Raw genomic sequence first — 25,593 nt, 5'->3', positions numbered from 1 at the left:
TGCATTTATCATCATTTGTGCCGAGCCCTAGTAGCAGCAAAATAAGAAAGAGGAAGGCCAGCACCAACTCCATTAGTTGGTAGGCAGAAAAGGGTGGGGGATGGCACATTCAATGACATCATGTCTATTCTGGCACAGAAAGTTCTGGATTCGTTCGTATGCAAGAGGAACTAAAGAGGAAACTGAAGCGCTTATCAGGAAACGGGCCTGACTAATTCAAGGGCTTTTGCATGCTTACCAAGATCTCCCGGGCTATTACAATAAACACTCTGTTCATCCTGCCAAAGCTCATTTCTGCTTCCCCACACCCAGCCATGTCTTCCTGCCAACCCTGTTGCAGGCTGCATCATTAGCCACTGTTGGCCTGAGGGAAATTTTATCTGCAAGATACAGATGAAAGAAATCACATTCATGGAGTCACAACAAAAGCACCAAGAATCTAAGTGCATCTTGGATTCTCTTTGGAAATTCTGGCACAGATCCCAGGCCTTCTCTGTTACCTCCTTTGAGCATCCTGTTAAATGAAGATGCCTCTCTGTTGCTACAGGAGACTTTATTGCTTGTTCATTCTCACATAAATGTTACCCTACACACCAGATGTTTTCTACCAAAAGGATAAACAGCAAAGAGTTATCTACCACCTTTAAGACTAAAAAGTTATTACAGCATACACGGCCATGAACTATTAAGAGCACAGACTCATTTGGCTACTCCTCTGCAAGTTTCTACAGGAAGAGACATTAGTACTGTCTGACTGCAAAAGCAAGATCAGGAAGGCAGATGGCTTGATTTTAAAAAGATGCAAGCCACCATGAACTCCCATTTCCCCCCTGCCATCCAAAAATCCTTGCACAAAACAACACTGACTTTATGAGAAAAAAGGGTGCACATGGAATACTAATGCACGGGTTTCTTTTAGTTGAGATTGAATGTACACAGGTAGAATGGTAGCACAAATCAGCCCTTCATGTTTCACAACCATAAATCACTACCATGAATGGGACAAACTGCACTGATGCTCTACTATGAATACAATCTAATTATCCTTGTAGTAATTCACAGGCAAACATTCACTCTATGCAGACTAACTGCATAGATTTGTAATGGAAGTCACGTTTGTAGATGTGAAATGGCCCCAAGACTGATACTGAAACTTCTGGCACCTCTGCCAGATTCCTTGATAGCTGGTGTCTATAAAAATCTGGAGAGGATTATGCACCACAGGATGGAACAGTAAAAACCATTTTTTTCTCTGAAACAACTTTTTCTTTCTCCAAAAGATTAGTTAGGTTTGTTTTGTGGTTTAAAACAAAATATAAATTCAGTTCAAACATGTTTAAAGCAATTGACTCTGTAGAAGGAATATTGTATTAAAAATAGAAACAAAAGGCAAACATATGCAACTTTCAAGATCACATATTACAGATATGACACATGAAATATAGATTCTAGTTATCACCGAGGAAGCCATGAATATTTAGAAGTCAACCGAAGAGCATTTCCCTTTTCCACTGAAATGGACAGTGTGATATAGTGTTTAGAATGTTGGACTGAGGCTGGGGATTACCGGGTTCAAATCTTCACTTGGCCATGAAGTGATTTTAGACCAGTCACTACTCTACCTTGTAGGACTGTTGTGAGTATAAAATGGAAGGTGGGAGCTATGCATGCTGTCTTATACTTGTAGGAAAGATTGGATATAAATGTAGCTAACAACAATAAACTTCTGGTTACTTAATCTTCATGTAAGTGATCTTGCTAAGTGTCCTTGCATATGCAAGAACACCAGGCACTCCTAATTTTAAAACTATTCCAAATCTGCATAAAGTCCTTTTGTACAAAGGCCATGTAGGCTACATGATCAGAGGTTCTGGATTCATAGAATCATAGAATCATAGAGTTGGAAGAGACCACAAGGGCCATCGAGTCCAACCCCCTGCCAAGCAGGAAACACCATCAGAGCACTCCTGACATATGGTTGTCAAGCCTCTGCTTAAAGACCTCCAAAGAAGGAGACTCCACCACACTCCTTGGCAGCAAATGGATTATATTCATAGGTTGTATGAAGATGTTTCAATTGCTACAACAACCCGTTAGGATGCATGTTAATAGATGAATTAGAAAAGTGGAAATTTGGTTTAACTCACTGATTTAAAATTGACCCTTTTCCTGGTAACTTTAAAAATCTATATTGATCAATCCAGTCAAATGTTCCTGGTAGGCAGCACAAATGTGCAACTACTAGCATGCTCCCTACCAAAAACAATGGTCTGTAGAAAGGCAGATTGATCTAAAATAAATGATTTTAAATCCCTACCACAAAGGACCAATTGTAAATCAAGTTTCCAATTCCTATGTATTTCCAGCTGGGGGGGGGGAATATATGCTATGGCTAACCCTGTGTCTTCTGTATTTTCAAGTGTCTTGGCCCCAACACCCTGAACCCAGCACACCCTTTGCCTTTGAAATGGAACCAAAGCATCAAGAGAACCCAGAACTTTAACAGACAAGCCACAAAGTATTTCTATTCACTGGGTTTCTTTAAAAAACACAATGGGCAGTGCTCCTCAGGAAAGCAATTTCACTGTGTTTGTGTGGTTCAAGCAACATATCTTCTGATAAAGTTTTGAACACTGGTGTTTGGGTTCAGTAGTGGTAGTGGCAGAAGGGTGGATATGGGGCTTTTTCCCCAGGGGTAACACACCGGAACTCAGTTCTGACACCTCTCAGGTGAGTGCCATTGCCATTTTTAGAGAAAGGGGAAGGTGTTCCTGGTGAGTTCCAGCACCTGTTTTTCTAGAAAAGTAGCACAGCATATACTTGTGATTTATTTCATCTTTCAGATTGCTTTAAAATGATAGACCATGCCTTCCCTACCTGATTCTCATGTTTTTGGGACATCATATTTGACATTTGTAAAAAACAATAGGGAAACAGAAAGCAAACAGGAGTCCAAGTTATAAGAACAGTTTTTTCTGTTAAAAAAGATAACGTTCATCTAAATCTCAAGTCCCCTCCTCATTTTACTTTTGAAAGACTGGAGCAGATTCTTTCTACTCTACCTCTTTCATACATATCCAAAGGTCTAAGGGGGGAAAGCCATCTTATACAATTTTGGGCAGCACATGCACACAGAGTACTGCTGGAGTAGCTCCATAATTTGTTCATCTTGTCTCCCACATGATGTTTTCCTGGATCTTTTATAGGCATAGGTGCGACTCTCAGATGTATACTCATATTTCAAAGTATTGGGTATGTGGCCAATGAAGTATGTTAAATTAGCATAAAATATACATATATTAGAGACGCTTCCTGACTTGGCAGGAGTATGAAAATGGAATTTTACACAGACTCTTTATACAATGCAGAGTTATATAGAGAATAGTCTCACAGCAGACAATGGAATTCTACTATTGCAACTAAGCAGATTTGGCCTGTTAAAATGACTGAATCAAGGAGTCCTATGTAAACTGTTCTGGGTGTGTGTAATAAAGGTATGCTTCCTTGAAAACCATCACTTTGCCATTACTTTTCTTCCAAATTGCTTAACACTTGCACGCAATTCCTGGTCCTCTGCAACACTTCACAGGCCAAAAGATGTTCAGAAATACAGTAACTGGTACATGTTTTGAGACTCAGGTCAGAAAAGGAACAGGTTAGTTTCAGCCAGGAAGATAATACTTTACATATTTACAGTCCACAAGGCACATGGCTTGGAAGAAGGGCAGAGTTTAAATGTTATTCCTGTTACTGAAAGAAACATTACAAAGGTCATGCACTGACAACAATACAGCTCTCTCTTGTAAAAGAGTGCTGTTATGTCCCCTCTTTTTTACCAAGACAATCCAAAAATCACAATTTCTGGGAATTGCAGGGGCAAGTGAATAGTGTTCTACATACTGTACAAGGTATGCATTATCCTGGTGGTGTGGTTACTGTTAGAAACCTCAGCTTCATGAACAACTTTCCACTGGGTTCGCCAATTGGGTATATATGGTATATTCCCCAATATACCATATTTTTATAAACAAAAATATACTGTGGAGCTAGGAGATGCCCAGTGGAAAAAGACTAGTCTAAAAATAAAATCATGTAGTTGATGCAGATGTAGTTGAGAAAGTCACTTTTACCTTCAGGACTCCATTTTTCTTCCCAAAGTGAAGGTCTAATATATTGATGAGGAGTAAAAAAAACAACTAGTGAAATATTCCAGATCGGAATCTGCATGATCTTTGCATGCAATCCAAGTTTCTTCTATTGTCTTTAGTATAGTCAATTATCTGTCAAGACTTAAAAAAATAAACATAGCATCAATTGTAATTTTGATTCCTAAGAGTCTATTTTGAGCAAAACACATACTATTTGTATAGTCTGCATCTTATCTGTCTCACATCTTTACTTCCTAACCTAAGCCCACTGAGCTCTTGCAATATTGGCCAGTTCCAATACATTATCTACAACTTATTTTATTCAGTCTACCTCACCATCTTCCTAATTCAGGTGTCTAGGTAATCTCACTATACATGTATAGCCATATTCAAGATGGCAACGCCCTGAGAACACAGTGAAAATAGCCACATATGCACAATACAGCTGCTGCTCATGAGCACCAGTATGAAAGACAAGACAGACATCCTGCCATTCCCATTTCCTCAGACTGCTTTTCAACAATATGCAAGATGAATATCTGCACAAGTTGTTGTGGATTTCTTAGTTTATGTACAAGCTACGTACAAACAAGCAACACTATTATTCTGCAAGATTTTGGCTTATCCCTAAGGATCACGCAGAAACTGTTATGCCTGAGTTTAGGCAGAGCCCCACCCATACAACCAGGCACACATCACTGCCTGTGGAAGTGTACTACTGTTTTCACTCCAATATTCATTACTAGCAGTGAGATTTACTGCCAGCTATGATGACAAAGGGATTCAGTGTTCTTATACCTCAAGAGTTTATTTTCTTGATCTCAGATGTTCTTCTACAGCACTGCAATCCCCTGCTAGTCAACCTGTCAAATGAGGAAACAACGATGGGCTATGCACAGCCTGAGCTGGCCACATGTGGCAATCAGTGTTGTGGGCAGAAAAAATCTTGAATACCAGTATACTCTTTCCCTCTTGGAAATTACTTCTGGTTCCTGGGTGGTCACACCCTTTCGAATGCAGGGATGCACCTCCCTGTAGAAAGTGGGGGTGGGGTTCCCCCAGGACTCCTAGGAAAGCAGTTCTTCAATGTGTCATGTCTTCAGGGGACCAACATCTCATATACTGAACAAGGAACATTCTTGCAATAGTACACACCTTACAGTTCTGTACTATGTGGTTACCATGTGGTATAGAATTGACAATTATTAACACTATCAGAGGACTGTTAGGTGTGCATCTTTAAAGGTGCATACCTAACTTTACCATTTATTTTCCAGCTACACCATCTTGAACTGCTTTTTAAAATGACATTAATTTGAGAGAGTGCTGCTGAGAATGCTTTAAAAACCCCTGAAAAGAATAATATCACTCTCAAAGAATTTATTTATTATCACTACTTTTATCCTGACTTTAGATCCACAGCACTAAATGCCATAATTTTTTAAGCTAATTGTAGCCATAAAATAACCAAAGCAGACCTATGAAACAACACACAATAGTGAGCAGCTGGACCCTAGTGCAGCTGGACTTTCCACTATTTCAAAGAAAGCATATGCTGAATACCAAGATAGGTGCGGCCCCACTGCACAGAGCGTCAAAGAGGAAAAACTGCTGCAGTCAGGTGCAGCAGCACAAAAGAAAACAATATCATGGGATTTAGCTAGCTAATGTAGGTCACACCTTCTAGACCTAAGAGAGAAGAAAATGTAACACTTTTACATGGCTGCTTTATAGCATTATACTGTGCATGTACACACCTAGCTGCTTTATCTGAAAGCAGGTAAAAATTGGCTTAAATATTAAATGACTTTGGCATTAAAGGCAAATAATTCAGCACTGCCAGAAATGTGAGAGTAAAATAAGATGTTGGCTATGTCTACTTATTTTATATAATTATTCCCAACTGTCTAGTCTGCAACTCTCAGTGTTTTTCACCTTAAAAGAAAAATATCTGTTCCAAAAAAGGTTCAAGAAAACTGGCTGTTTCAGTGGGGTGGGGTGGGGTGGGGTGGGGTGGTGACAAAAACAAACTGGCCGCTGTAGTTAACATAAACTCATCCCTTATTTAAGGTCACAGGTTGGAAAATATGCCCCACACATCACAAAATGAATTCATGAGCATCAATTTTATTCAAATGCTTTTAAGCCATTAAATGGGCAAACAAAAGAAAGCACTCAATAAAATCCCATCAGAAAAGGCAATCCTTTAGTGAAATTAGTTGCCCTCTAAACAGGTACAGTGGAAGACAAAATATCTGCTAAGCTTCTCCCCCCTCCAATCCAGTGTGTGCGCGAGTGTGTGTGTGTGCATGCTTGGTTGTGCTGCTTCCTTTGTTTGCCTCAAAGATGGAGTAGCCACCCGTTCCCCCAATGCATACCCTATCCCACAAAAGATTTCATTAAAATGCATTGGAGACAAAGCACAGCTGCACTCCTTGCATCTGAAGCCAGCGACAATAAACCCCAGGCCTATTAAAGACCAAGGGGGTACCCCCTCTGCAAGCCGTTTCATTGCATCAACAATAAATCAGGGTGGAGTATGAAGCCACTGGAAATGTATCTGCAGGGAACACACTGATGCAAAGATGCAAAACACACTGCTATTTTTCACAGTATTTCCCCCATGCTCTCCAACAGACAGTTTTTATTTCATGTTAACAAGCAAACCATTATTTAGAAGAGAAAATTATATATTTCACATTCATTTGTAAAACAAAGCTTTCACATTTACAGATGAATCAATTCCTCTTTTTCCTGAGCCAGTCAAAGCACATGACGCACCCAAATATGCAGCAAACGAAACTATGCAGCAGGCAACTTAGGCATACCAGTGTTCCTGCTTTTTTTTAAAAAAAGGAGTGGTGACAGAACAAAAAACAAAAACAAGGGTCTGTCCAAAGCATTTAAAAAGTGATCAAACATCCTGAACTGAACAAGGAGGGAAATCTACTCCCAACATGCAGGGTTGAAAACAGAATGTCACTAAATCCTCACCATGCCCCACAGACATGGACAACAGACATGAAGGGGGAGGTGGGGGGGCGGGGGAGAAGAGAGATTTGATAGCAACATTTTGGGGCTTGAAGATACTGCAGTCTGATATCACTGCTTCACACAAGTACAGTCCTCCCAGACAGTAATTTAACAGCACGAGACAATTGTACAGTTTATGAAAGTCCCAAGATTTACTTAATCAGGGCTGCCCCTGCATGCACCTCCTCATTTTTGGCTTTGTAATATCCCTCGCAACTATGAATTGAATCAGCACCAGCTTCTTACAAAACTAGACTGACATGGGTAGTAGCTGGTGGGGATGAGTAAACTAATACAAAACAAATGTGAAGACAGAAGCATAAATGCAGCAAACATGAAGAGCGGAGGGTGGGGAGAACGAAAGAAGATACGTTAAGCCACTCACTGTTATCCTGGGGATGTTCTTCTTGCCCTGATAACCAGACATGACGTTCGGCTGTTGTGGCAGGGATAGAACCAGCTCCTATCCTCCAACCTAGGAGCAGTACCAGCTTGCAAAGCAGCTCAGGCTCAGGTGAAACAAATGGTGCTTCCTTCCTTTCCTCGTCTTCCTCTCTGTCTTGCCCCCTCCCACTTGTTTCACACAATAGTAAATCCTCTCCCTCCCTCCTCTTTTACCAATGACAGCTGGGACCCTGTAAGACAGGAATGGCTGATGAGGCGACTCCTCCCTTCTCCTCCTTCCCAGTCTCGCTTTCTCTGTGCATTGATTTTTCTCTCCTCGCCTTATTTGCCTCACCCACTCTGAGCTGCTGTCATAGCAGTAAGGCATGACAGCCGCTAGAGGGTAGCAGTGGAAAGACTGGCTACCAGATTTGCAAAGGGACTGGGCAAGGCCCATAAGATCTTTCCCAGGGACGTTAGCTACTGCAGAAGAAGCAAGGAGCTACAAGCCAGCACTGACAATTCAAGGGAGCAGTCAGAAAAGCGCATCAAACTTCCCAGAGACTAGCAAGAAGCTAAGATTTTAGGAATTAGTATCCATAGATACCCAGTGGAAAATGGTCAGATATATTTCATCTCTTTGAGCAACAAATGACTTCTAGTTTAAGGTTACCAGATTTTTTTCAATGAATCTGGGGACACTTTTCAACTTCAATGGATTTTGTATGGGGACTGATTTGTAAATCCAGGGACTGTCCCCAGGAAACGGGGATGTCAGGTAACCTTACTCTAGTTTGTTTCTTGTCTAAAACAGATGCTTTGACAAAATGTACATAAGTGGAAGAGTAGCAGCTAAGTTGGGGACGCGGGTGGCGCTGTGGGCTAAAGCCTCAACGCCTAGGGCTTGCCGATCGAAAGGTCGGCGGTTCGAATCCCCGCGGCGGGGTGCGCTCCCGCTGTTCGGTCCCAGCGCCTGCCCACCTAGCAGTTCGAAAGCACCCCCGGGGGCAAGTAGATAAATAGGTACCGCTTACCAGCGGGAAGGTAAACGGCGTTCCGTGTGCGGCTCTGGCTCGCCAGAGCAACGTTGTCACGCTGGCCACGTGACCCGGAAGTGTCTCCGGACAGCGCTGGCCCCCGGCCAATAGATGTGAGATGGGCGCACAAACCCCAGAGTCTGTCAAGACTGGCCCGTTCGGGCAGGGGTACCTTTACCTTTACCTTTAGCAGCTAAGTTGGCATGTGGTAGACTAAAAACTTTGTAAAGGAAGAAGCAGTTAAGCTAGTACTCATATTTACAGCAGTGTTTCTTTTGTAAGAAAGTCTCCTTAAAACAGTGGCGTAGCATGGGTTCTCAGCACCCGGGGCAAGGTAAGTAATTTGCGCCCCCTAACCCGTGGATTTTAGCACTCGAGTCTCTTCCGCGCCCCCCCCCGATGTTGCGCCAGGTGCAGCAGGCCCCCCCTGCACCCCCCACGCTACGCCACTGCTCCCACCACAAGTCTTCAGGACAGCCATCCGAAGGCTGGCGCGGGGAGAAGGTCTCTCCGCCCCACCGCCAGGCTTCGGAGGAGGTCCGAGGACAGTGGGGTTCCTGCTTCCTCGAGGAGGGCCGGCCAAACGCGCCCCCCCAAATGTTGCGCCCGGTGCGGCCGGCACCCCTGGCACCCCCCACACTACGCCACTGCCTTAAAATCCCTACACAGCTTTCCAAACTTTCCAATTTGGTGACATACATTTTAGACAATGCATCATTTCAAGCCACAGTAATTCAGTTTTACTAGCAAACCGGAGGATAAACTAACCCCCTTCCAGCCTTGGGAAGAACATGGGGAGCATTCCCATGACACACCTACACAATGCAACTGACGCAATAATGTGTTGTGACACACAGTTTGGAAAGCTGCTACCTTATCATTTTTCATATTGTAGTGATTCTTCCACCATCCCCTGCAAAGTAATCTTCTTGTTCTCATGGTTTTAGACCAAGCTTGAAAACCTAACCCACTTCAACCCTATTTCACTGGAAAGTGCTCCCTAAGGAATTCAAAACCCATCCATTTTTAAAATCTTGGTGTTGTTCAGAAAATAGTGTGTGCAGGAAAGGAAGAAGTGCAACAGGGTTACAATACCTAACTTTATTTTAGAACAACCCCCCCACCCGGTTTTTTTAAAGAATTTTCATATTTTTAAATTTTGTTTAGTCAAAATGATCAATATTTTTTCAAAGGTTTTTATTTGGAAATCCATTTCTTTCAGGGCCTGTGAAAAGTAACTGACATACATAAAGCTGGGGGGACACAAAACAAGCAAAATCAAAAAGTTTCTCATCATCAAGCCCTCTGGAATATAAACTTTCTTTGTTCTAAAAAGTTTTACAGTGTGGTTAGGGGGTCTAAGATTGTTGATGTGGTTTGTGGATATTGCGCTTCATACCTGAGGTGAGATAATCTCATCCATTTGCAGAACATATGTACAAAATATCTGCTCTGTAAGCTGAAGGGAGAGCAGGGGAAATATTGTATAGTCAGCTACTAGAGCTTGTGGAAGAAACAAACTATCCTAAGGCACATTCTAGAATTCCCACTAAGCACCCAGGGTTTTAACCACAAACCCCTTGATTTGAGTCCAGGACTGTGGGTGCTCAGACCACAGAGCCGCCTTAGGGTTCACCACCTACCAAGTCAGCCAACAGACTATGCCAGTAGGGATGGGTCACACTTACCCTTACAAACGCTTATTTTCAATAGAGACAAAAACATTTGCCAGTTGGGCTGACAGGAAATTCAGTAATTCCACAGTAGCTAGCGAATGACTGAATGACTGACTTGTGTAACGTAACAGCTCTTGTTGCTCAGTGATTTTTCGTTTTGATAAATATGCAATGAAGAGCTTTTACCTCCAGGGACTTTCACGTTTCAACAATTTACACCACCCTCAGAATTCATGCAGAGAAGTTAGAGAATAAAGTGGACCCAAACATGGGCTTCCTTTTGTATGAGTCTTTATGCATATTGATTAACCTTTCCCACTTTCTACTCTTGTTCCACTCTCAGATCTCCTCTTTCGCATGCATCCCACCTGGCATGCCATGGAAAAGCCAATACTGGTTTGAAGATTAAAAGTGAGCCAAGGGCATCCATCAAAATGCTCAGTGGAGCAGCTTATGCTTAGAGACTGGGAATTACAGTAGAAGGAATTCCCTTCCTCCTCTCTTGGAGCTGGAGCAGGCGGTGGGTTTGTCAAACACAGCAAGATTACAGCAAATAATTGTTAAATATAAAGCGAAAGAGACAGCAAGTAATCAGAACTACCTATGGCTAGAGTTTCTGTTCAGAAATAGCACGAAGTTAATTTTATCTCTTGTGCAGCATATTATTTAATGAAAATTGAGTATTTCTGCAATGCACATATACTAGTGGTTCCATTAAATCCCCTTAATAAAAATATTTGGATTTCCTAGTGTACAGGATCTCCACAGAAAGACATGGAACTTCTGTAACAAATAATCATTTTCTGCATCTTAGCCCCGAGAAGAGATCAGATTTTATAAATCAATAGACAAGTGTAGTAAGAAAAAACAGCCTTCAAATTTATACCTTTCCTAGTTCTCATATCCCAGAGGCCTGTCCCTGTCTTCCAAAAAGCTCATTTGTTTGGTCAATGGTCAATGGAAAGGCCTGTTCCTATTGGTCATAGCATTCATAAAGCCTTGGGGTAAGGATGGTTGGGTCATCTACATCTGTTCTGTAGCTGGGGCAAAGGGCAGGCTACCCTGAAGAGCTTACAGTATACACACACTGGAATTTCAAACACTAGGCTGGATGCTAATGACGTCATCTACAAACATTCTCCTACTTCATTTAATCTACTTCACAACCCTGTGAAGTAGATTAGGCCAAGACTCGTCCAAGGTCATCCAATGAGTTTCATGGCTGAGTGAGGATTTGAACCCTTGTCTTCCAGGTCCTAGTCTTACACTAACCATTACATCACACTACACCATGCAGGCTGCATGTAAGTTCTGGGAAGTGAGGGAAGGTTCTGCTTTCTTTGTTGCCAAGTCACATTTTCTATTCTTTTAAACATTCATTTTTAATGACATTTTTGAAAAAGCTTTTACTTCTCAGATTCACTGCACAAGACATCAACTTCCATGCCAAGTCTAGGCTAGAAGTTGTTCCACTTGATGGTTTTCCCTACATTCATCCTGTATGGGATGTGCTGCCAGCATTCCTTTCTGGGCCTGTTTCATATCTCTTTTTTACCCTTGTAAAGACTCTCTCTTTTCTTCTTTCTTTTTTTAAAAGAAAAGTGCTTAAGTCTTGCTGCTTCGGCCAAAAATCACACTGGAAACAGTATGCATACTCTGCATCAGCCTTACACCATTGATGACTTCCTGATGTGCATGATATAATATGATATAAGCCTCACCCAATTTCTGCAGCAGTGGGCCAGATTAGATATGTTTGAGATCCATGATTGGTTCTCCCAACCTTTTCATTTTTTTAAAGCAACAACTCTCTCTTCCTCCCTCTGAATTAATCAAGACCTTGGTACTGTGGGGATGGGAAGGTAGAACCCTTCCTTACTGCACTGTCTTCTGGCATAAATTACTTCACCCAAGCACCTATTATGGGGCAGCTAGGGAGCACTTACAATGGGAAATCTATGCAGGGAAAGGGTTGATGTTATCCGCCCCGCTCCCCATCCTCCTACAATGCACTGTTGTCCAAATTTCATAATGGATCTCAAACACCTTGTCTTAATATAGCCCCAAGACTCTGGGGTGCTAATACAGTACTGGCTTGGGCAGAGCTACAAAATGACTACAAAATCCAACGAAAGATTTGGAGGGGATCCCAAATGTTGGGTTTTGTAGTTAATGAAGCTCTTGATCAGAAATGGTACTCAGGCAACTGTTTTGTTGCTCTTTGGAAACATTAAGATAGGTGCAGGGAGTACTTTACTCTTCTAACTCTTAAACTGTCCCTTCCTGAAGCAGCTTTCAAACAAAAGAAGGCTTTTAAAGGTGACACTTTGCTTGTAACAGTGTTGTTTGCCTTGAAACACAGTTCAAAGCCTAGTTTGTGGGGGCAATGATAAGCAGGGTTTAGAATGAACTAGTTCAGTTCAATGAACCAGTTCAAACATCTCTGAAAGCTGTGCTATTTTTCTAGAAAAAGAGGGGCTCACCATTAATGCCTCCTGAGAGGTGCTGGAACTGAGTTTCGGTGAAAAAAAAGAGTCCTGCCTGGAAGTAGTTTCCATAATTGCTAGGTAATCTAAAGGAGAATTAAGTTCATTTTGGGGCTGAACTTTGAACAGCTTCTAGTTCATGTTCATGTTCATTCCCTCCCACCACCACCTCCAAAAGAAGGCCTGAACCGTTAGCTTCCAATAAACAAAAACTAAGTAAATTCAACAGGTATAAAGAAGGATAAAACAAACCAACTGAGGCAACTGACATTGGAATATTTTCAGTTTGCACTGCAACATTTTCTGATATCCTTGAGAGTAATCTAATTTAGCATGTTCATTTTACCTGTATTTAGTATATCAAGCTATAAACTTTGAAATGGCCAAGCTTCCCTAATACTTGCTATTGGAAGTCATTCATTGTTCCTGATGAAGCTATGAAACTGGGTTTTCCCCACAAAAATATAAAGCACTGAAAATTTTACACCCCACATGACTGGCTGTTGAGAGTGCCACAAGGAAAAGTTGTGAAAGCCAGAAGGAGAAAATAGCTTATTATAGCTTTTGCCAAATTACCCTCTTCTTTCTGGAAGAACAGAAAGCACCACATCCTGAATCTGCTAGTTAGAGCCAGAGAGCTATCCTGAATGGGACAGGGCATCTTAGGATTTTGTAAACTGAGCCTAGAAAAGAGGAGAAAGTTCATTGCAAGATATTTCTCTTCCCACCCCAATGCAATTATCATCTGGTCAATACAGTGAACAGTATCCAGCTTCCCCACTGCATTAATTCAGTTGCTGACAAGAATGAAGAATAAAGGCAAGTTTGTAAAACCAAAGCACCTGTTTCACTCCCCCCTAGTTACACACAATACTAAGAATGCAAAGAGGGAGGTGAGATTTCTGCTCTAAACTTCCTCCTCCAAACTTGTCAGTATAAAAGGATCATAGCAATTTCCCATTTGAGAGGTGGATGTCATGGATGGAACCACACATTGCCTTAGCCAGGCTCCAGTTGGACATGTATGAAGCAATGCCCATTTTCCTGCTTCCTTAACTTGCTTTCTGGAAAGCATCTCAGACATTTGTTTTTGTTTCCGACAATTTCTTTTCTTCATTCATCCATAGCAACTGTTCTCTCTTTTAATTCACACTCATACAGAAAGACTTCTGAAGACAAATTCACACGATTTATTTTCCCCACTGTAACCATGTATATGGTGTGCCTGTCAAAGTCTCAAGGAATTCCCACAATCACAGCTGCAATTTGAGATGCACTGAGACACACAGTGAGACTGTACAACATGTAGTACTTCCCAGATGTTTTGGTTGATTGAACTGATGTATTTGTAGTTTTGAAGGATCATTTCATGCAAGATGTCTGCCATATACAGGCAGCTTCAAATTTCATCAGTATGGCAGCTGTTGTATGTGGTGAGTTCTATACAGTGGTTGCTGTGTGATTTCCTCAAAGCCACCTGCTTACTTGAGGACTAATAATAATAATAATAATTTATTATTTATACCCCACCCATCTGGCTGGGTTTCCCCAGCCACTCTGGGTGGCTTCCAACAAAACACTAAAATACAATAATAATACATTTGTACTGAAATGGTGCATACCAGTGATTGGGTAAGAAGTAGGTTGGCTGGGGCTGCTGGGAGTTGTAGTCCAAATCATCTGGAGGGCACCAGATTGGGGAAGACTGTGATACACTATGAGAACACTAGACAATGGCTGACACAAAACAAGCAGCCAGACAAATATCACAAAGGAGTGTGTTTGCCAACTTAAATGATAGTACTAATGCATAAAACCTAACACATAAAGAAACTGTGAAAATTTCAGCACAGGTTCTACATGGAGAAGAACATATTTTAAATTCTCTACCTGAAGTACACAGGAAAAGCTGCAAGAGGTTCAGAACCACAAAGCTTTCAAGTTCTAGATCTCACTGGGGTATTAAGAACATCCTATGCACCAAACAGATCATATTCACCAGTGTTTTTCTGAATGTTGGCAGTATAACCTATCATCTAAGATACATGTCATTTACCTTACTACCTAGGCAATTAATGAGGTGAATGAATATTTGCTAAAACACCAACATGATATAGGCTCAATGTTGCTGCTGTTCTTTCCAGTTTTACATGTGTGTGACAATACTTTCAAGCAAACCATATATTTATTTGTTTTTGAATAATCAGAATATTGAAGGGTACCACCAAGAAAAATGCTGTATAATTCCCCAAATATAAAGTTATCTTAAAGAGCATCTACTTCTGAAACATGGAAGAGGAGAAAATATCCCAGGTGCTGATCACCCAGGCTTTTAAGCATTTAAAGCATTTTATGTTGTCTCTAAATATTAAAATATTAGTATTCGTCAATGTTTTCACTAGCCATAGTTTTATATAAAACAGTGTGAAACTGATGTTAAAAGCAATTTTTTATACTGTATATAGGGCTAGCTATGACTAACAGATACTCCAGTTGGTCCAGTTTATATATTAGATGGGGATCTGTCCCATCATACCTTGCCTATGGCGCACAGACCTCTTATTTTTAGTAACACTTGTACTTTCATAGGTGTTTGGCCTTATGTACATATACAGAATGCTTATATTTTAGTCCACAATTATCAATGCAACATACCCTTGCAAGAAAGATAGACCACCGAGGCTATAATATCAGAGTCCTTTCTCCAAGAATAAAGCTCATTATGGAGATAGCCAGCTAACAGCATGACAGACAGAAAATAAAAGGCCTCCCCATTAGTGTATCAATACTTAGTTTATATCATCTAATTAAGTGTCATTATTGTCCATCATGAGAAGGAGTCCAGTGTTTAGGTCTATCTGGTGAGCTCAGACTCCTGGACACAAGAACACTCTGATGGTTAATGGAGACAAGATACTGGGCTTAAAAATGTATTTTTTATAGCTTATGATACTGTGCTGTATCTTCCCAATAAACCCTCCAGCAAACACAGAGTGACATGACACTTGCCTCTCTCTGGGAGTAACAGCAAACAACTGTCAAAAAAGTACATAGGTTTTTCCCCCTCCCTCTTGTTTGTGAATATTTTGCTTAGTGCAATTTGCTTTCCACCCTATTGACCTCAAAAAAGTGCCTCACTTGTATATTATTTCCATTAAAATATTAATTGCTATCTCTTTCTACTAAATGATGTAGGTTTAAGTTTTAATTCCATGCCATAGATGTATTTCTTTCTATGTATAAGAATATAGCTGGTTACCTTGAGGACATAATGTAAATACACATACGAGTTTTAACTGTTTTGTTATCATACCCTTTGTAAGTTGCCATACTGGATAATATCATAAAACAGATTTAAGTTTCAATGTTTTCCTGCAATTACCTGATTAAAACTATCATGAAATTTAAAAAACAAAACAAAACAAAAAGGTTCCAGCTATCTGTTCAGTTCCATTACACGTATGCACACTTTAACCTTCAAGACTTAAATGTGACTGTTAGTAAGGGGTGTTTAGGACAACTGTTGTTTGAATATTTTTTTAATGTCTTGATTTTGAAGCTTTTTGAACGTTCTGTAGACTTATATTTAGGTTGACTTTTTTGGTTTTCCTTTTGTACTTTAATCAGGGTACAGCGTGTGATTTTAAAAGAGAGTTTAAAATCCAGTAACTAAGGAGGATTTAAATAAAAAAAATTGTCCAGTAGCACCTTAGAGACCAACCAAGTTTGTTCTGGATATAAGCTTCTGTGTGCATGCACACTTCTTCAGGAGGATTTGTTGTTGTTTTTAAAATGAATTCTTCACAAAATCTCTATTGGAAAAAAAAATACAACCAGAAATGGTTGCCAAAATGATCAATGCTCACTTAGCAAAAAAATCACTATCAGGAAAGGTCCTCTGAATACATCTGTTTTTCCAATTATGATCTCATAAGCACCTCTCCCCGAATTTGGGAAACTTGAAATGGACAGTAACTGGGTTTCCTGACAACACATTGGTGATTTCAGTCCAGATGCTTTTCATTCAAAGCTGTACTATATATTTCTGTTCTGCCCTGCACATTTTCCTGTACAATTTTAACTAAACACACACAATGGGAATAGACAGATGTTAGAATCTCCTGCACATATTACACCTACTCCTCAGCCTCTAATTTATATAGCCAAACAACCCCAGCAACGGAAAGTTTTCCAAAGCACTGGACTTTTTAAAAAATCATGCTTTAACTTAAATGGTTTCCCCCCCTTTCAACAAAACAACATTTTACTCTTCCTCCACTCCTCCTTAATTTAAACCAACATGTTTTCAATGAATTTAATTAAAAGAATATGGATTCTTAATCATTTCCAACTCAGATGCTGTGACTGTTCTTTATGAAAAGTCAATTCTGAGTCTACTAGGATAGTAATTCAAGTATAAAAAGCATCTAACACAGACTAGGCCTAGATTTAGATTCAAATTTACTTCAATGTGGGATAGCACAGCTCATTTTTCATTACTAGGCATAATAGCCTGCTAAGGAACTGGGTGGCTGAGTCAGTTATATGTCGTTTAGGAGGTAGATGTGGCATTACTTACTCCATGGAAGAAAGAGTTGAGGAAAGAGGACTGATCATTTGGCTTACTGCTACAGAAAGGAGGGATAGGACACTTGGTGGCAAAGTGAGATCTTTCTGGTTAGCAATACTGACCTTATTTCGCTTTACTACTACTACTATTCCGATAGCAATGCATACAGTTCTTCCACTAGGTGACCACAATTACTGCAAATATTTGTATTTGTAAATTTCCCATTATCTTGCTGAACATAAACTCAGTACAATGCAAAGCACCATCAGTAAATCATGTAAGGTCCAGAGCTGGAGCAGCACACTGCTATTCTGAATCTCCCAAAGCCTAGATTTTAGTCCACTCCTTTACAGTACAAGACGTATAAAGCCAATCATTTCCAACCTGATACAAATAAGTAGGTTCCAATTGTTTGTCAACCAAGTACAAATTTAGTGAAGACTGGATACAATAATTCTCCAAAGGTTTGGGATATTTGGTTCAGAGCTCATGCCTGATTTAGATATGCAAGCATCCTGATACTATGCAAGTATTCTTCATAATCAACACATATGCAGCATTTCTGGAAGCTGTATGCCATATATAATTACCAATAATATTCATCCTGAGCAGAAGTGGCAATCACCTGTTAACATTAAATACTTTATACAATAAAACAAACAACATATACAAACCAACATGATAGTATTTTCTTTTCAATTCCTCTTTTACAGAAAGAATCTTGTTAAGTACCACACCTGTGAACTCAAAATATCACATCAAACAATACATTTCTGGAAGTGTCCAACCACTGTTTCCTTTATTTAGAAAAGCAACAACATCATTCGAATTGACTTCAAACTGCTCTACATGTATGTCTTTGGTACCTGTAGTGTTAGTTTCTCTAACAAGGCTGATTTCCAAACCAGACTTTTCCAATACTCTAATGATACAGAAGAATTCACCATGCCTTTGCCACTGTTAACAACCTTGCAGACATTAGTTTATTTCTTAAGTTTCTTAAAATAAGTTTTCATTGTTCCCATCAAAACCAAAACAGGGCCAGTTTTGGATCATTACATGTTGGCTGAAAAGTTTTTTTTGTTGACAGTTCATCAACAGCCAACTAAAAAAAAGAAAGAAAGAAACCCACTACATCACATTTCCAAGTCATTCAGACAATGACCTGAAAGTAACACAATCATAACAATTCTTCTAATTACATCTGATGAGCTTCCCAATTCATCCTCAAATCTATCATCTTCTCACAGAGATGCTATATCAGCTAAAAGACAGGAGCTCTATTGATAATAATGAGCAGTACTAGAGAAATCTGGCTTGCCTTCCTAAATTCCATCCCAAGTCCACAGCTGAAGCAGAATCACAGATCAGTATGTGAACAGCTACATGAAAATACAGGAAGTTTCTTAAAGCAATTACATAACAAATGTGCACTTAAGCTGGCAGTCCGAAAGGAAATTACACCACGGGAGTAACAAATAAAACAATCGAAACAAATAAAAATAATGGCACCCTCATGTCTATTGTTCTTCAAGGCAAAATATATCTGCCAGTGGCTAAACAACAGAGCACTTCCACAAGTGAGCAGATGTGTATCAATCAATCAATCAATCAATCAATCACTAACCTTTTAAACTACGTGCTATTGAAACTGACAATTACTGTTTTGCACTCGTGCTTTGGGGCCATTATTATAAATCTTCTAAACTGTATCTTCTAAACAATACATTGAGCACAAAATTATTTGGGCACATTTCCAGTTTGCAAAGGCATGTGCCTGTTTTCTATTATTTTTTTAGAATATAAATATGAAAAAATGGCATCCAATGAAGTGCTGAGCATATGCACCCTATCAAGTGTCCCTAATTATGGAATACTAACTCCTCCAAGATCTCTCCCCTGCACTGATTAGTTAGGTCAGCCAGGCCACCACATTTGGCCAACAAAATATTTTTGACTAAGCCACATTCACCAGCAAAATAGGGCATGCAAGGGAAAGAGGGAAAATGCAATGCAGCTGTGCAAAGAGCTGGATCAGCTCCACCACTGCTCTTATACCTTATATTTGACTGGAAAATGGTAGGCCAACAACAATACCTGCAAAAAACTATGAGCCAAAGGGAAAGAGAAGAGGAAAACTGTCTCCCATAGGAGTATACAGAGAACCACTACCACTTCTCTTCCAGCTATTGTTGAGCAGGACACAGCTGAGAGAAGAGAGGAACGCTGATTCCAACTAAGTTAAAATCAATTTGGCCATGTTTGCATGAAAGCCAAACCATGACTTTGTGCAAATGCACAAATATGTTGGCTGCCAGGAAGATCACAGTTGCTCTGCTCCTCTTTTAGCAAGCTCATTCATACTATCCCACTAAGCTTACTATGATGTGAGGACAGGGCCTTTGTCTTCGCTCCCAGTTACACCTGGTCTGCAGCATGTCAAGGAGATCAGTGTCACAGCAAACTGTACCACAGACTGCAAGCATTTGTCTTCCTCCATTCCCACCTGCACTAGTCCCAGAATAATAATACTCTGAGCGAGTAACTGCTGGGAGAAACAAGGAGTGGCTGGAAGGCCTGCCTGCTAGCCACAGATGCTGCTGCAGCTAAAGACAGCCACAGAGGTATGGCCTGGGCCTGGACAACTAGCTTCAAGAAATGAAATTAGGAGCAAGAAGGACTTGGCTTGTTTCTCCATTCATCCGACCCCATCAAACTGAACAGCCACTTAGCTAGGCATTTAATAGTAGTCACCACTGTAATGTAGCACTTACTGAGAAGTTTCTTCATTTATTGGATGGAGGATTTCCATCCAAACACCAATCAGTCTCCTCTGCATTTGTAGGTCAAAGTACACACTACACAATATCACACAAAAATATTTAGTACAGGTAAACTGTGATCTAATCGTTTTACAATCAGTTTTGAATATGGAATAATAATAATAATAATAATAATAATAATAATAATAATAATAATAATAATAATAATAATAATTTATTATTATTTATACCCCGCCCATCTGGCTGGGTTTCCCTAGCCACTCTGGGCGGCTTCCAAAAGAATATTAAAATACTGTGATACATCAAACATTAAAAGCTTCCCTAAACAGGGCTGCCTTCAGATGTCTTCTAAAAGTCTGGTAGTTGTTGTTCTCTTTGACATCTGGTGGGAGGGCATTCCACAGGGAGGGCGCCACTACTGAGAAGGCCCTCTGCCTGGTTCCCTGTAACTTGGCTTCTCGCAGTGAGGGAACCGCCAGAAGGCCCTCGGTGCTGGACCTCAGTGTCCGGGTAGAACGATGGAGGTGGAAACGCTCCTTCAGGTATACTGGACCGAGGCCGTTTAGGAATGAAACTTTCCCTTCAGAATAATCAATTTAAGAGCTAGTCTTTTCTTCCTTCTCTTCAAGGGCACACTTGTGCTTCCACACAAGTGCTATGCACCGATTTCTCTGAAGTAGTATAAATTCCTAATTAGCAAAAGTTAGGCAGACACATCTCTCCCCCCCCCCCCATAAGATGAGAAATCTAAAGCATTTTAAATGGGCCTTGAAACTGCTTGATAATATAGCTGCATCTGTATTCATGCAAATTATAGCAATTTCAGTTCATCTTTCTATATACTACTACAAGTTACTTACGGTAGGAACACTTTATATTTTTAATTTAACTGGCCTCTTTTAGGTCAGACATAAATAATAGATGTACTAATTTCACAGATTCTGATTTTTATATAGACAATGGAAACCATGACACAATGCTGCAATAGATACCAGCAAATGAATGATTATTCAGTAAACTCTTATTTTGATGGAAGATTTACTTAGCGACCATTGGCTTCCACTGAAGAGTAGGAGCATTTTCCCTCATAAACCAGATCATCTCTGTGCCTAATCCTGCAACAAAGTTGTAATTTGCAATTGCAGTAAAGCCTGTGTTGCGTAGTACAATACTGTATTACAGCCAGCTGTCAAGGAAAAGCCCTTCAGAGAATTACCTAGGAAAAGAGAAAATGTCTTGTCCACATGCTGAAGAGACAAAGACTTGTCCAATTCTTGGATAAAGGAAAACATAATAGAATGTTTTTTTTTCTGATTAAGGTAGATGAAGTAGATGTAATTAACAGAATAATCATTCTGCCTTATGCTTCCCAAAGCACTAAACAGTGTTTTGCCATATATTTTAGCTCTGCTTATTGTGCAATCCTATATATGTCTACTCAGACATTCTAGAACAGATCTAATTTATATCAGTACTGGACATAAGAATTCTCAAAGAATGTAAGAAAAGCCCTGCTGGATTAAGTCAAAGGCCCATCTAGTCTAGCATCCTTTCTTACAGTGGCTAGTTAAGAGATGTAGGGGAAGTCCACAAGCAAGACCTGAGTATACAGGTGCTCTCCCCAGTTGTGATACTCAGCAACTGGTATTCAAAGCCATTTTGCCTCCAACAGTGGACGTAGAACACAGCAAAAAATAAACTGATGTATCTACATAGCTATTCAAATGCCATACATTCTGGGATGATGTGCCACCAACATGGGAATAAGGCTTTCAGTTGAAGCTTCTGAGTTTCCTTGACAGGCAGCCCCATATACAGTACAGGGTTATGTTAGCAACAGCAGCTCCTCCCACCTTTTAACCTTTTACCAACCAGTCTTCTCCCTCCATAGCTCAGGTGTTCCTTGGGTGTTTTGTGGATTTCTTGTGCTTATTTAAGAACTTTGTCCCTTACAAGTTGTTATACTAATAGCATTTCTGCAGCCAGCCAGCAAGAGAGAGGAGAGAAAAACAGAGGAACTTTAAGAAGGCGAGCAGCAACTTTTTAAAAAAGTGAGCACCCTGCGTGTCAAAGAGAACTGAAGAAATGATAAATACAATTTCAAAACATTACTGATGGCAGCATAACTTATATAAAAATCATTGGAGGCAGTGGGAAATGACTGGAAATAGCGGGGAATGGTATGTACTGAATTCTTAAATAGACAGCTGTATGCCTGGCAAGTTTGTTTACTGCTTGTGGGTGTTTTGTGGGTGTTGTATGTATGGCAAGTGCCTGTGTGGCAAGTGTCATTTAAAAATATAACAACAAAAGACAAGAAAATAAATAATAAAATAGTAGATGTGGATTGAAGTGATATTTATTTACATGTTAGACCACTTAATAGGATTAGATGGATTTTTTTGCCATTTTCAGTTTTGCAGGTTACATACCACTTGACTCACTAGTGCTGAATGGCAATACCTTCAACTACAACATATTTTAGTCTATTTTTGGACCATCAGCTTTGAAAGCCTCAGCATCTCCTGGAGGAAATGGATGTTTGAAGATTAAACCCATATTACTTGTTTATAGAAATGTTGTAAAATTGATGTTCAGGATCGTGGAGACAAATGGAAGGGAGTTAGATGTTTTCCAATCGACGGAAAGTTACTATAACATCAATATGCGGTATTTGTTTAGATTTAAAATTGAGATTGATTCAATGAAAAAAGGAAGTCTGGAGTATATGGAACTCCACAGCACCTTTATAAGGAAGGGGTTGATTAGTCCAGAAAGATGTTGGCAACATAAGGCTGAAAACCCTCTTTGAGGCATACAATGTGGGCATGTCCTGTGGTCTTTTCTTTTTTTTATCAGAAATTACTACTCATATCAACTTTGTTTTGGAAAAAAAACATTGATATTTGTGAGTGTTCACAAACTTGCCTTTAGAGGATGTGGAGGTAGTTACCAGAGAGAGGGTTTTTTATGTGGTGATAGTGATATTTATTCTACTGATAAATTTGGCTATAGTCCTGTAACTGTTTTATTGGTTTTTGTCTGCTGTTTTTAATGTTTTGAACATGGTTTACTATACTTGTGGTGTTGAATTTTCTTTCTCTAAACTACCTTGGGGATTATTTTAGAGGAAAGGCAGGATATAGGCTTCCCAAATAAATGAGTGTTGTACATTCTAACATCTTTCCTAGTGGGGCAACAGAGCTTCCAGGGTGCTCAAGGGCTGAGGTTCAGCCTATGCACTAATGTAGATCGTAATGCACAAAGGAACAAAGATATTATGTTAACACATGACTGGCCCTTGCAAACTAGTTTTATTAACTTAATAGCAGCTGCAGGAATCCCCAATCCTATTCTGGACCAAAGGGGGCTCTAACCATTTGTCCTCAACACAGTCCTGTTCTGGATTGCACACACACACACACACACACAGCCCAGAGACTGCCAATGTTCTAGGAGAAAATAACAACTGCAACTCCCCCCCACTCAATCCAGATTGGAACAGTGGTGGGGACAAATGGTTGAAGTTCCCTCATGTTCCAGCCCCAGCCAGGATCACCACACATCTTATTTGGTTAGTAAAGATAAAAATTGTGTGATAATGCTGTCTCGATCCTAAGAGAAACAGTGTGTTGCAGTGGCTTAAGTGCAGGATCTGGGAGACCTGGGTTCAAATCCCCAATGGGTGACAGTCACTATATTTCAGTCTAACTGACCTCACAGGGTTGTTGCAAGAAAAAATACTGAGAGGGAGAAATCCATGTACTCTCCCAGGATCTCCTTGGAAGAAAGGTGGGATAAACAAGACTAAATAGTAAGATAGGAATTGGATAGAAAGTTGGTAGCTGAAAGTCTGTGTCACGGCAGACTCTTTTGGCAAATATTTAGCAAAAGCTGTTTGAAAGGCAGCACAGTACTAATAAATCAACGTTCTTTGCACCTTTTTGAAGAAAAACCTACCACAGCTAAAAATCCAGCACAGCTCTCTTCCAAAGTTTCAGATCAGGAATACCTGAACTAACAACCCTAGATCAATACAGATCTAGGCAGAACCAGAGAAAAAGAAGTTATCATACCATTATAAGCATTTATCAACAGTTCGTTTATAACCTATTCATTGCTTAAGAACGTAATCTTCCAATCAGTTTTATTTGGCTTACACGCTTAAAGGGGTGCCAGCTCTTACATGTGACAAAGGATCTGTTGTCCCAGTCTCAAGGATCCGGCGCTCATCTACAGCTGGATGAACTGAAGTTCAGTGTGAAATTAGCCTTATTCTGTTAAGGCAGCCCCTTAGCAAAGCAGCAACCTTACTGAATCATATGAAATAAGAATTCATTCTATGGATGATTTCAGCTCCAGCTGACTTCACTGAAGCAACCCACACTGACCTAGAAATGGACAGGAGAACTTCCAACCAATACTTATGCCCGTATCTGGCACAGTTCCATCCCCTTTGGAACTCAGAACTAGTTAATGCATGGTGGCTTTCTCCTGCATGGAGTAACTAACAATGTAAACCATCACTTATAAGACTTATCAGAAAAACCTTATTTGTGACAAATATATACATTGTGTAAATAATATTGGCATTATATTCTTGATTCATGTTCTTGCAGCAAAACTTAAGCTCTACCACATACATAACAGTGGTTCTGTTTCATTGCCACACTTGTTAGTTCTGTATGGAAATTATCATGTATGAAGCATCTATCAGTAACACCAGCTATGTACACTTAGCACTTAACTCTGGCTCCAGTGCACTGCCACTACTGGCATTTGAAGCCGTGTCCACATGACATCGGCCACAATCCATATGTAGTTTCTTGAGAAACACTGCTATTTGATGCATTTCCCCTCAAATCAGCTTTCATCTGATTTGAAAACGTAATCCACAATCATTTCACAATTAAGCTGAAGTATGTACATTTACATGCACAGATGACAGCTCCATGAGCAGAAGCTCAGGGTGAGTGGGTTGTAGGCTTGAGGAAAACAAACAGGTAATGTGCATTGGGTGAAGACATCCTCTGGTGTGCACAGCAACTTGGCAAATGTGACTTAAAACACAGCAGGGAGGATGGGGGCTACAACCTTGCTGCATTTTAAGCCACTAATGTGTACATAGCCTTAGATGAGTAGGTATCACTCACCAGACACCTGTATTCTAGCCAAGGCTACAAACAAAACATGAGCTCAAGAAGCATACTGACCAAAATCAGAAAAACGCACCCCTGATTTCAGGACCAACTTTTGTTGGTGTCAGCTGAGAGAAGATTTCCTGAAATATAACTGGGATGGGGTTAGAAGGCAGGACACTTATTTTTAGTAGTTCTCAGGTATTTTTCCTGTTTTGCAGTAGGTCAGACCAACTATAAATAAAGGCTATTTATAAATGACTTGGAAATTCTTGGATCCCAAAAGAATGATTAAAGGTAAAAGGACCCCTGACCATTAGGTCCAGTCATTGCTGACT

At 40.1% G+C, this 25,593-nt stretch overlaps 1 protein-coding gene across 5 annotated transcripts in view; it reads right to left on the bottom strand.

Annotated features, from left to right (window-relative positions):
* The window catches only part of DPYSL3 (dihydropyrimidinase like 3), a 54,675-nt gene that overhangs the window by 26,726 nt on the left and 2,356 nt on the right, over nucleotides 1–25,593 (bottom strand). The window contains exon 1 of one of the 5 annotated variants that reach the window (XM_082213492.1): nucleotides 7,567–7,786. The exons of 3 other annotated variants lie outside the window; for them this stretch is intronic. In XM_082213492.1, the coding sequence (XP_082069618.1) occupies nucleotides 7,567–7,608 (42 nt within the window). In that variant the 5' untranslated portion in view covers nucleotides 7,609–7,786. Of the gene's footprint in view, nucleotides 1–7,566; nucleotides 7,787–25,593 lie in introns of those variants that run through there. One more of the 5 variants, XM_082213493.1, reaches the window with a different exon arrangement.

This window comes from Podarcis vaucheri, assembly GCF_965113315.1.
Source record: "Podarcis vaucheri genome assembly, chromosome: 2".
NCBI classification, from domain to species: Eukaryota; Metazoa; Chordata; class Lepidosauria; order Squamata; family Lacertidae; genus Podarcis; species Podarcis vaucheri.
The sequence above is the reverse complement of the archived record's forward strand: the minus strand, read 5'-3'. Positions and strand labels throughout refer to the sequence as shown.